This window comes from Rhincodon typus, chromosome 7, assembly GCF_021869965.1.
Source record: "Rhincodon typus isolate 14 chromosome 7, sRhiTyp1.1, whole genome shotgun sequence".
NCBI classification, from domain to species: Eukaryota; Metazoa; Chordata; class Chondrichthyes; order Orectolobiformes; family Rhincodontidae; genus Rhincodon; species Rhincodon typus.
Genome location: NC_063338.1, coordinates 1068984 through 1081739, shown reverse-complemented (window position 1 = coordinate 1081739; position 12756 = coordinate 1068984). Strand labels below are relative to the sequence as shown.

General features: G+C 44.0%; 2 protein-coding genes across 3 annotated transcripts in view; one reads left to right on the top strand and one right to left on the bottom strand.

Annotated features, from left to right (window-relative positions):
• LOC125483456 (zinc finger protein 501-like) overlaps positions 1-2993 on the bottom strand; it is an 18343-nt gene extending 15350 nt beyond the window's left edge. Inside the window, exon 1 of the mRNA XM_048598658.1 lies at positions 2925-2993. Within this exon, the coding sequence (XP_048454615.1) occupies positions 2925-2993 (69 nt within the window). The remainder of the gene's footprint in view (positions 1-2924) is intronic.
• Positions 2292-11848, top strand: LOC109917124 (zinc finger protein 501-like). Of its 2 annotated transcripts, XM_048599067.1 has the most exons (3): positions 2292-2351; positions 2759-2867; positions 5271-11848. In XM_048599067.1, the coding sequence occupies exon 3, from the start codon at positions 5575-5577 to the stop codon at positions 6946-6948; it is 1374 nt and encodes a 457-aa protein (XP_048455024.1). In that variant the 5' UTR covers positions 2292-2351; positions 2759-2867; positions 5271-5574; the 3' UTR covers positions 6949-11848. The 2 variants fall into 2 exon arrangements, with proteins under 2 accessions (XP_048455024.1, XP_048455025.1); XM_048599068.1 differs by lacking the exon at positions 2759-2867 and having other exon boundaries at positions 2311-2351.
• The last annotated feature ends 908 nt before the right edge of the window (positions 11849-12756 follow it).

The window sequence follows — 12756 nt, the reverse complement described above, 5'->3', positions numbered from 1 at the left end:
CCCCCTTGACCTGTCCGTCCTCCCTGGACTGACCTATCCCCTTCCTAACTCCCTACCTACACTCACCTTTACTGGCTCCATCCCCGCCTCTTCAACCTGTTTGTTTCCTCTCCACCTATCCTCTCCTCTATCCCTCTTCTATCCGCCTCCCACTCTCTCCCTATTTATTTCGGAACCCCCTTCCCCTCCCCCTTTTCTGATGAAGGGTCTAGGCCCGAAACGTCAGCCTCTCTGCTCCTATGATGCTGCTTGGCCTGCTGTGTTCATCCAGCCCTGCACCTTGTTGTCTTACATTTTTCTGATCCCAGTTTCCAGCATTTAACCCATAGCCTTATGTGTTCTGACATTTCAAGTGCTAATGTCAATGAGATTATTCCTGTAATCTCAAATGACACAATGTATGGGACTGAAGTTTGCAATGGTCAATTTGTGTTAAAGCCCTCTTGAGGATCTCATCCTTGTTTTTAGCCACGGAGGGAGACACACAAACATCCACTGAGAGTGACACAGGCCTCAGTATTATACCCACTCGGTGTGCTTGACGTCCACTGTCTGCTCCCACACACAAGTTTCTCTGACAAAAGGCAGCTTTAGGTGGAACACAAGCGACTTCTCCAGACAATTAGAACCGCTGCCATGAGCTGGGATATGAAATGGACAGTGAGCTTCAATACTCCCACACACTGCTTCTGTGCAACTTTCAATTTCCAAAACTCACCAACCCAATCAGTGCAGCTCTTGGGAATCTGACAAGACAGCACCAGGCAGACATTCCCCACTGGAAGCAACTGTCAATTTGCAAGGTAGAAAAAAAGACTGCTGCACTCGAGCCAGGGAGGATTCGAACCTACAATTTTCTGATACGAGGATCAGATGTGTTATCCCTTCCATCGCTGGCCTAAACTACATGATCAGGTGTCACTTCTTGTGGAGTTGCAATGTTAACAAGGACATAGGCAGAAATGGGATTGAAACACAGGGCACGGTGGCTCAATGGTTAGCACGAATACCTCACAGTGCCAGGGATCCGGGTTTGATTCAACTCTTGGGTGACTGTCTGTGTGGAGTTTACACATTTTCCCTGTGTCTGCATGGACTTCCTCCAGGTGCCCAGGTTTCCTCCCACGGTCCAAAGATATGCAGGTTAGGTGGACTGACCATGCTAAATTGCCCATAGTGTCCAAGGATATGTAGGTTGGATGGATTAGCCATGGGAAAAACAGGGTTACACGGATAGGGATGGTGTGTCTGGGTTGGATGCTCTTCAGAGAGTCAGTGGAGGGATTCAATTATTTCAATAAGAAGCAAGTTTTTTTTCAGTACTGTGTCTGAGTAGGCGAAGGCAATGGATTTCAGCGGTTCTTCCCATTTTCTTTTATCTCTGATGTGAAACTCTTACTGACTCTGTCAGAGCTGCTCTCTTTGCTGTTTTTAATGTCAGGAATTTGTGTTCATTTCAAGAGTTTGTACGGGAACAATAAATCTTCATTCTCTGACCGGGAATCAAACCCAGGAAACAGCTGTGAGAGTGCTGAATCCCACCAACTGAAGCACCAACGAAGACACACGCAATGCTTGCAACTTTTCCCGTTGTCACTGCTTTTGACGTTTTTTCAGTTGCAAAATGACAGGGAATCACAGTTTTTAACAGCATGGAGAGAGGGTCTTTGGTCATTATATCAAGGCCAGTCATTAAACATCTCACTTCGAAACCCTAGTTTCCAGCACTTGGCCCATGGCTTTGTGTGCTCTGACGTTTCAAGTGCTCATCTAAATAGTTATTCAGATATCATTGAGATGAGCGTTTCAGTGGAACAGTGGGCTCCTTCAACCAAAAAGAGGAAACTTTGTTGTTTGCTGGAATATGAAATCCACATTTTCCTCCTTGAAGACACTTCTGAAAGCCAAACTCTTTCTCAAAGCTGTTTGCCAATTTTCCTCACACCAAGTGTGGGTTTAAATCACGTTAATGATTCTCGTTTTCAACCTCTCTGTTCATCTGAGGTGTGGTATCCCTCAGGTTAAACCCATTACCGGTTGTCTCTGCTGGCATAAGAAAGCAGCCTGATGGTCCAGAGCGAGTATGACCGCTTTACCATTTAATGTGCGGTTCAGTGTCAGAGTTTGTGATATTATATCCCTGGGACGCACAAGGGATGTTTTATTCTCTATTATGTGTATTATACATGTCAGTTGTCCTTGTAGGAGATAAATAGAAAGATTATTTGTGCACATAACAACAAATAAAATCCCCACCCACACAATCCTCTTTGGTGCGCACGCGCGCTATCATCCCCGCCTGCCGGAGCGATCCTGAGGAGCAGTCGCTGTTTTCCTCGGCTCCAGAAAAGGTAACAATGAGGTTGAGCGGAGGAGGCGATGGACCGGGTGGTTAGTCGGAGAGGTTTCGTAAACATTTTATGGACGCGGCAGACCCTGTATAAAGAAATTATCTGCCCCCGTTTCATAAAACGGGACAAAAAAAAGGCTCTGTCTCATCGACAGGCCCCAGGTCGCGGCCGCATCTTTGTCGGGGGCCAGCAGGCAGCAGGGCGCATGTGCGGTCGTCCTGGGCCAGGGATAAAATGTTGTGAATGTCTCTCCTGGGCTTAACAGGGATGGAGTTTATAAACTCCTGTTACAGGGAGTGAGGAGGGGAGGATTTAAACACAGCAGACTCTAAGTAAGAGAAATATCTGACTCTTCTAAATTTCTTTCCTGGATTGACTGAGTTAGCTTTTGTAAACTTATTTTACAGCATGTTAGAAAAGGATATGCAGCTTGGAAGCTCGAACTAAATAACACTAACAAGATCTGAGCGAGCCATTTTATTCATTTAGCACTGGACATTGTTGGCCTTTGAATGTGTAAGTATTGAGTAAAATCTAAACGGATCATAAACCTAGACCTTTAACAAATCTTACCTTGATCTCTTTTGCTGTAAGTTTCTCCAATCTAACCTTACAACTAATATCCCTCATTCCTTGGAACATTCTGATAAATCTCATTTAAATCTCTCCATGGTCCCTCGTATCATTTGCACTTATTTGTGCAGACCCAATCATTCTGTGTTCATGTGGATGATGTTATCACACACAGTTTCAGTAACATCACCCTGATTACTGGGTATTTCCTCAACTAGGAGAGTTTCCTCTGACCCCACTGCTTCTGATATCTTTGAGCTGCAGACTCCAACATTTGATTTTAAAGTTGAAAATGAAATTATTTCAGTAATTTTATCAGTAACCTACACAATTCAGCTTCTAGTGCTGTTCTCAGTTATCTTACTCTGGGGCTGGTGCAACCCCTTTACTGTGAATGTGAATCAGTGTCCATCCATTACTGTATTTTATCTCTGCTCTCCCTGATCAACTCTCTGTCATTGTCTAACTTCCTCTGTCTCCAGTAATGGTTGTAACTGTGTTAGGTATTTTATTGTTACTTCCCCTGACTCTCTGAGTAAGGTTTTTACATGTGAACATCTCCTGACCATTTTTTGGCAATTATCTTCCCTTAGTACCTCCCACAATGTCATTAGGTAAGGAGTTATTCGCCAAGTAGTGATGAAGTGACTGTGATATGTATCCAAATCAATGATAATTAGCTTATATCGATAAAGTGCCTTTCACCGAATGGAAACTTTCTAGCCGTTCCTTGCGAGTGCTTTAAAGCAACTTTTGACCCCAGTCAAATAACGAGATACAGGGAGGTGACAAAATGTTTTATGGTCAAATATGTAGTTTTCAGGGAATATTTTAAAGAGCAAAATGGAGATCGAGAGGGAGAGGTTTAGTGAGGAGATTTCACAATTTATGCCTGAGCAGCTAAGGTTGAGGGCACCAAATGTGGAACAGTTAAAACTGAGAATGCTCAGGGGGTTGAAATGACAGATAATTTAGACAGTTCAGAGATTCATAGAAATATACAGTGTGGAAACAAACCATTCGATCCAACGTGTCCATGCTGACCAGATATCCTAAGTTAATCTAGTCCCATTTGGCCTACATTCTTTCCTATTCATGTACCCATCTGGATGCCTTTTAAATGCTGTAATTGTACTGGCCTCCTCCACTTCCTCTGGTAGTTCATTCCATACATGCACCACCCTCTGCATGAAAATGTTGCCCCTCAGGTCCCTTTTACATCTTTCCCCTCTCACTTTAAACCTATGCCTTCTAGTTTTGGACTCCCCTGCCTTGGGAACAAGACTTTGAGCTGTCCACGCTCCTCATGATTCTATAAACTTCTATAAAGTCACCCCTCAGCCTCTGACACTTCAGGGCTCAAACCTTCCAACTTTGGCAACGTTCTCATAAATCTTTTCTGAACCGTTTCAGGTTTCACAACATCTTTCCTATAGCAGGGAGACTAGAACTGTATTGCAAAAGTGGCCTAATCAATGTCCTGTACAACCACAGCATGACCTCCCAACTTCCATACTCAATCCACTGACCAATAAAGGATATCAAAGCATTTTTAAAAGTTCATTCTTGAGATGTGGGCATCGCTGGCTGGATTAGCATTTATTGGCCAGCACTATTTGCCCTTGAGATGGCTGGACTCTAGAGGACATTGCAGAGATAGTCTCCTCTATATCCATCAAGAGATTTGAATACGTGGATGAAAAGTTTAAAATTCAGCTGCATGAGCATGGGATGGTGGGTGAACAAAACTTGGTGTGAATACTCACGTGGTCAATAGAGTTTTGCATGACCTCTGCATTACATCACTAGGTGAATAACCTGTAACTCCTTCCTTTATAGTAGTGTGGGAAGATAAAGCTGCTAAGGCAGCAGCACATGGTTGGGAGAATGGGCAGTGGTAAAAACCTTTTTCAGACATAGTGAATGGAAGGAGCAATAAAACACTAACCAGAGCTCAAGTACTCCCATTAATAGAGGCAGAGGACGTTAGACAAGTGCAGAGAGAGGAATGTGAGAGGATGGTGGAGACTGCATTAGGACAATTAAGTCTAAAGGGAACAAAAGATTGGCTGAGACTTTCAGCAGCAAATAAGCAGAGACTCTGAGGAGTCAGGTGATGTTACTGAGGTGGAAGTGGGCAGTCTTGGTGCTGATGGGGATATGTGGTTGAAAACTCATTTTAGGGTGAAATATTTCACCACAGTTACGATGTGTTTGATTCAGACTCAGACAGTTGCCAGGGAGAGGGATGGAGTCATTGCGAGGCAGTGGAGTTAGTATTGGGGACTGAAGATAAAGGCTTCAGTTGTGCCATCATTTAATTGGAGGAAATTTCTGCTTTACCAGGACTGGATGTCAGAGACATCAGGACAGTGTGTGACCTGAATGGAACTTGAAGGTGATTGTGTACACATCCACCTGCTGCCCTGCTCCTTCTCGGTGGTGGAGGCTGAATGTTTGGAAGATTCTGTCAAAGTTCTGGTCAAGTTGTAGGTGTCTAAAATCCATCTCCTTCAGTCCCTATCTTCACACAAAAGGCAGACTCTTGTGAGAGATTCTCTCTTATTCCCTTGTTTTTCATTTGACGTCAATTTCACAGGACATTAGAAGAGGAAGATTTAGAAACCAACCATCATCTCACCATGATCTGATGGATTTGTCCATTTTATCACAAATTAAATGTGATCAGATTTTCAACATGGAAGGAAAAAGCTCCTTTCCCAGTGAAGGGAAACCATACACGTGTGTGTGTGGACAAGGTTTCAGCCAATCATCAGACCTCACAAACCACAAATGCAGTCACACTGGGGAGAAACTGTGGAAATGTGGGGATTGTGGGGAGGAATTTATTTCCCCATCTGAGTTGGAAACTCATCGATGCAGTCATACCAGTAACTGGCCATTCACATGCTCTGTGTGCGGAAAGGGATTCACTCAGTTATCTAACCTGCTGCAACATCAGCCTGTTCACACTGAGGAGAGACCATTTCAATGTCCCGACTGTGGAAAATGCTTTAAAACGTCCAGGGACCTGACGTCCCATCAACTAGCTCACATTAATGAGAGACCTTTCAAATGCCCAGACTGTGGAAAATGTTATAAAACCTCTGGGGACTTGACATCCCATCAACATGCTCATACTAATGAGAGACCTTTTAAATGCCCAGACTGTGGAAAATACTATAAAACGTCTGGGGACCTGATGGCCCATCAAAGTGCTCACACGGAGGAGAGACCTTTTAAATGCCCAAACTGTGGGATGTGCTTTAAAAGTTCCAGGGACTTGATGTCCCATCAACTTGCTCACATTAATGACAGACCTTTTAAATGCCCAGCCTGTGGGAAGTGCTACAAAACCTCCAGGGACCTGATGGCCCACCAACGTGTTCACTCTGAGGAGAGGCCATTCAGGTGCTCTCTCTGTGGTACTGGGTTCAGGCGATCATCTGACCTCACAGAGCACCAGCAGGTTCACATTGGGAAGAGACCATTCAGCTGCTCCGAGTGTGGGAGGGGATTCACTCGGTCATCCAACCTGCTGAGACACCAGCAAGTTCACACTGCGGAGAGATCTTTTAAATGCCCAGACTGCGGGAAGTGCTACAGAAGTTCCTGGGGACTGACTTGTCATCAACGTGTTCACACTGAGGAGAGACCTTTTAAATGCTCAGACTGTGGGAAGTGCTTTAGGAATTCTGTGGAATTGAAGTCCCATCAACGTGTTCACACTGAGGAGAGACCTTTCAAATGCTCAGAATGTGGGAATCACTATACAAGTTCCTGGGGACTGTTTTATCATCAACGTGTTCACATTGAGGAGAGACCTTTCAAATGTCTGGTCTGTGGGAAGTGCTATCGAAGTTCTGTGGAACTGATCTCCCATCAACATGTTCACATGATGAGAGACCTTTCAGGTGCTTTCATTGTGGGACTGGGTTCAGGCGATCATCTCAACTCTCAGTACACCAGTGAGTTCACACAGGGGAGAAAGCATTTACCTGCTCCATGTGAAAAAAACAGTTAGCTCACTCATCAACCCTGCTGAGGCAGCAGAGAGATCACACTTGGGGTGGGGTGGGGTGGGGTGGGGGGGGGGGGGGGGGGACTGTTCATCTGCTCCATGTCAGGGAAGGAATTCACCACACCAATCCTGCTGAGACAGCACAGAGTTCACACATCTCAGTGGCGATTGGACTTTGCTGTTCATCACATTCAGGAATTTAAGCAGAAGTTTTCATATTCTGGATAAAAGTTAAATAAATTAGCTTTATGTTAAACACAGTGTGGCAGGTCATTGTAAGGGTGTGATCATGGAGTACTTGAAGAGTCAGCATGACTTCGTCAAAGTGGGGGGGTTCATGCCTGACTGACCAGTTAGTATTCTTTTGAGGATGGACTGAGCAATGTGGACAAAGGAGAGCCAGTAGATGTGATCTATTGGATTTCCATAAGGCATTTGACAAGGTGCCATCCAGGTAGCTGCGAAATAAGGTAGGAGTTCATGAAGTTACGAGCAAGGTACTGGCATGGATTGAGGATTGGCAGACTGGAGAAGGCAGAGAGTTGGGAGAAAGGGGTCTTTTTTTCAGGATGGCAGCTGGATGACTAGTAAAGTTCTGCAGGGGTCAGTGTTGGTACCACAAGTATTTATGTTACGCATTAATGATCTGGACAAAGGAATTGAGGACATTCTTGCTAAGTTTGCAGATGACACAATGATAGGTGGAGGGGCAGGTTGTATTGAGGAAGTGGGAAGGCTTCAGAATGACTCGGACTCTGGCTAGGAGATTGTATTCCACCTGCCACTTCTCTGACCAGTGTGGGAAAGTGTGAAGTTATACATTTCGGTCAGAAGACTGGAGGCATAGACTATTTTCTGAACAGGGACAGGCTTCAGAAATCTGAAGTCCTAAGGGACTTGGGAGTTCTAGTTCAGAATTCTCTAAGTTAACATGCAGATTCAGTTGGTGGTTAGGAAAGCAAATGCAATGTAGGCATACCTTACAAGAGAGCTATCAAACAAGAGCAGAGACATACTGCTGAGGCTGTAAAAGGCTCTGGTCATATTGCACATGGAATATTGAGTAGTTTTGGGCCCTGTATCTGAGGAAAGATGTGCTTGTGTTGGAGGGGTCCAGAGCAGATTTACAAGATTGATTGCAGGGATAAGGGATTGCCATATCAAAAAAGTAGTCACATATTAGATATAAACAATTGGGTTTAAATGAATCTCTTACACAGTATAAAGAGTGTTGGGGTATTCCTAAGAGGGAGATCAGGAAGGCAAAGGAAGGATGTGAAACAGTCTTAGCAAATGAGGTTAAGGAGACTGTATAAGTACATTAGGAGCAAGAGAGCAACTAGCGAGGGAGTAGGGCCCCTTAAAGGTGAACGGGGTCTTTTGAACCTCAGGAAATGGGAGAGATATTAAATGAATATTTCATGTCAGTTTTTACTGTGGAAAGAGAAATGGAGGCTAGAGAACTCAGAAATAAATATTGATGTTTTGAAAACCGTTCAGGTTACAGAGAGGAAGTTCGGGAGGTCTTAGAAAATGTAAAGGTGGATAATTCTCTGGGACCTGATGTAGTGTAATCTAGGACATTAAGGTAAGTTAGGGAAGAAATTTCGGGGCTTCTTGCAGAAATATTTGTATCGTCTATAAATACGGGTGAGGTGCCAAATGACTGGAGTGTAGCTAATGATGTGCATTTGTTTAAAAAGGGATGTAAGGAGAAGCTAGGGAACTGTAGACCTGTGGGTCCAACTTCAGTGGTGGGTACGTTGTTAAAAGTAATTCTGAAAGGTAGGATTTATATGCATTTGGAGAAGCAAGGAATGATTGGGGCTATTCAGCATGCTTTTATGCGAGGGAAATCGTGTCTCCCAAAATTAATTGAGTTTTTTTGAGGAAGTAACTAAGATGATTGTTGAGAGCAGATTAGTACACATTGTTTACTTGTACTTTGGTGAAGCCTTTGACAAGATTCTGCCTGGTAGACTAATTAGTAAAGTTAGCTCACATAGGATTCATGGTGGTTGACGGTTATTTTTCAGACTGGAGACCCCTTACCAGCTGTGTTGCACAGGAATCGCTGCTGAGTCCACGTTTGTTTGTAATTTATACAATGATTTAGATGAGAAAAAAGATGGTATAGTTAGTACATTTGTGGATGACACCAAACTTGGTGACATAGTGGACAGTGAAGAAAGTTATCTAAGATTACAAAGAGATCTTGATCAATTAGGTCAATGGGCTGAGGAATGGCAGATGGAATTTAATTTGGATAAATGCACGGTATTGCATTTTGGTAAAACAAACAAAAGCAGGACTTGCACAATTAAAAGTAGGCCCTTGGGTAGCATTGTATAACAGGGAGACCGAGAGACTCTAGACACCTAATTCTTTGAAGTTTGCGTCATATTTAAATAGAGTGGTTAAGAAGTCGATAAATAAGCTTACCTCCACTGCTCAATCCTTTGTGTATGAATTGGGTAGTCATGTTAAGGTTGTACAGGACGTTGGTTTGGCCTCTTCCGGAGTACTGTGACCAGAACTGGACACCCTGTTATAGGAAGGATATTATTAAGCCGGAGAGGGTTCAGAAAAGATTTACCAGAATGTTGCTGGGAATGGAGGGATTGAGTTATAGCGAGAGGCTGGATGGGATGGGACATTTTTCGCTGGAGTGTGGGAGTTTGAGGCGTGACCTTATAGAGGTTTATATATTCATTAAGGGTATAGATGAAGTGAATGGCAGGTGTCCTTTCCCTAGTGGTGAGGGATTTCAAGACTAAGGGGCATATTTTTAAGATGAGAGGAGAAAAATTTAAAAAAGACATGAGGGGGAAATTTTTTTACACAGTGTGGATTGTATGTGGAATGAACTTCCAGAGGAAGTGGTGGATACAAGTACATTTACAGTGTTTAAAAGACATTTGGAGAAGTACATGAATAGGAAAGGTTTGGAGGGATATGGGGCAGGAACAGGCAGGTGGGACAAGTTTAGTTTGGGATTATGATTGGCATGGACTACTGGACTGAAGTGTCTGTTTTTGCGTTGTATGACTCCAGGACTCCATCTATGTCTGTCTGCAACCTCATGTCGTCTTCACATCAGAGTTTTCTATCCATCTTTAGCTACCTTCACCCCTGATCTAAGTGAGTTCGGTAAGTTGTAAAAGGTTAGGTCGTGTATTAGGCCCAACCATCTCCAACATGAGCAAGAGGTACAATCAAAGAATCCCTACAGGGCAGAAAGAGGCACCGACACTCTGAAGAGCATGCCATCCAGACTGTCCCCACCCCATCCCCATAACTCCGCATGGGGTTTCTATTGTGGCTAACACACCCAACCTGGGCATCCCTGGACACGATTGGGTTATTTTTAGCGTGGGCAGGTTCGCTGGATTGGCCATCTTTGGACCATGGAAGGAAAACTGAGCACCTGGAGAAAACCACACAGTCATGAGGACAATGTGCAAACCTCACACAAACGTTCACCCGAGGCTGGAATCAAAGCTGCATTCCTGGCACTGAGAGACAGCAATGCTAACCACTGGGCTAACGTGCTGCCCAAAATTACCTAGTGAAACCTGGAATTGAACGAACAACCTTAATATCTTCAGGCTAATATATTCCCAACTGAGCTATTTCAGCAACAACAGATACAGGGGAATTAAGCTTTTTTTTCCCCCCAGAATCAGTAGTTCTACACAGTCCTCTCCTGCTTACAAGTGGAAATGAAGATAATCAATTATCTAATTATCTTTTTTACGTAAGCATTTAAGGGCTTTGGGGAGAGAGAAGGGAATTAGAGTAGAAAGTTGGCATTGATGCAATAGGCAAAATTACTCCTCTGTGCCACAATGAATCTAAGACTGATTTCTACAACCTCTGCTCATGACATAACACTTGAGTCCAGGAATCATTTGAGGTAAATCTGCACTGTTACCCCAGGAAGGTCCAATCTCTCCTTCCTCAACTGTGGTACCCAGACATATCTTCTGGGGCTGCTCTGCACACAATTTCGAATTTCTTGGAGTTTTTCCGGTCATACTGACTCGGAAACCTTTTCACATAGACACAATAAACAAACTTATACCTTACATGGTGAAAGGCCAATTATAGTGAGGTCTTTGTGAATGGAGGGACTCTGTTAGCTATCTGGTTGGAATTGACAATCTGGAAATGATTCCCATTGAATGTGCTGTAAAAAAAGAGTGGACAGAACGCAGTCCTCCCCTCTGTCCAGGGCACAATCCTACATTCCAGATGGGCTCCTTACCGAACCTTGTCCTCTCCAACCACTTTTCTTTCTCTTCTCTTTTTTTTTTTCTTTTGACTGTTTGTTTGGTCTTTGGAGCTCGGTCGTGGAGACAGCGGCATTGATGGTTGGTCGAAGGCAGCTGGTCGCGATCACCAACCTTGTGGCTTCCTCAATGTCCAGAGCTGGACTCTGCAGCGAGAATCTGACGCAGCAATGGAGCATGGCAGAGGATGGGGCCAAAAATGGGCTGGATGACAGAAGCAGCAGCAGCAAAGGATGGCCGCAGTGGCAGTCATGGCCAAGGCCTAGTGTAGGTCGGCGGCTGCAGTCGGCTTCTATGCCTAGGGAAGGGGAAAGCATGCCCACTTGAAGTCAAGTTTGGACTGTCTGCAGGCTCATGGCTTAAGGGAGGAATGTAATGTATGGCTTTTTAACTTCACAGGTATTTCTGTATTTTTTTTCGTTTTTATACTGAGAAGACTGTAGTGCCGAAGTTTTTGTTATTTCTTTGTTTTTCAACTTCTGTAACTAAGATTTTGTACCTGGGTACTTGTACCTAAGTTGCCACCGTGTGTGGGGACATTGTTCACTTCTCACTGTCTCTTGTAGCCTGTACCTGAGAACACATGACAATAAAAGCTCAATCTAAAACAATGTTAGAAATCATTTCAGATTGTATTCCAACAGGTTTATTTGAAAACACAAGCTTTTGGAGCCTCAGTCCTTCTTCAGGTATTAGTAAGAGCGGTAGTATCAGACACAGAATTTACAGGTAAAAGATCAAAGATTCACACCACTGATGAGGATGTATTAAACAAACCTAAGATGCTGTTAAATCTTTAGCAGTTAGAAGGTTTTAATTGATTAATATGTATATGTAAATCCCCAAATGCCTTTCAGGTCACAGCCCTGAGAGAACTGACGGTTTTATTAGTGTTAGGAAGAGGTGTCATTTTAGTCAGACAATGCATGTTAGGTGTGAGGCCTTGTTTAGAGTCTAGTTGTGTTTTAGTTTAGAGTCAGAATGGTTTTATTTCTAAAATAGGCACTTATAAAATGCCACATTGACTGACTGACTGTCTATAAAATGTATCTGCGAATACAAATTCACGTGTGAATGAGGGACAGAAAGAGTGAGAATGGAAGTGACAGCCAGCGAGCCTGCCACTAGCCCAGCCCCTCACTTACTCCAACAGAGGTTAGAAGTCGAGTTCGCCCCTATTTTCGCTTGGTCAGAACGACGGCTCCGCCCCTCGCCCTCTGGTTGGAAGACCCGCAGCACCAGCTCCATCTTGGAGCCCAGCCCTTTTCTAACTATTGGTTGGACGATGTTATCAATCAGGTGGGTAGAGCGCTGCAACATGCGCACAGTTAATTGTGACTGTGAGTATGCATGCTGCGAGCGATGGCCAAAACAAAATGTTCGCCTATTACATCAACAGGCGATGAGTGAAGGTAAAAGAGGATACCAGCATTTGGAGCAATTTTCCGGCAAGAAGAATTCATGATTTGCCCGGGTTAGGTCTCAAGCCCCAAACGCGGGTTTTCTGGTGCCGCGACAT

Bases quoted from the DNA above. Each gene is read 5' to 3' on its own strand.
- LOC109917124 (XM_048599067.1), top strand. From the start codon at position 5,575: ATGGATTTGTCCATTTTATCACAAATTAAATGTGATCAGATTTTCAAC.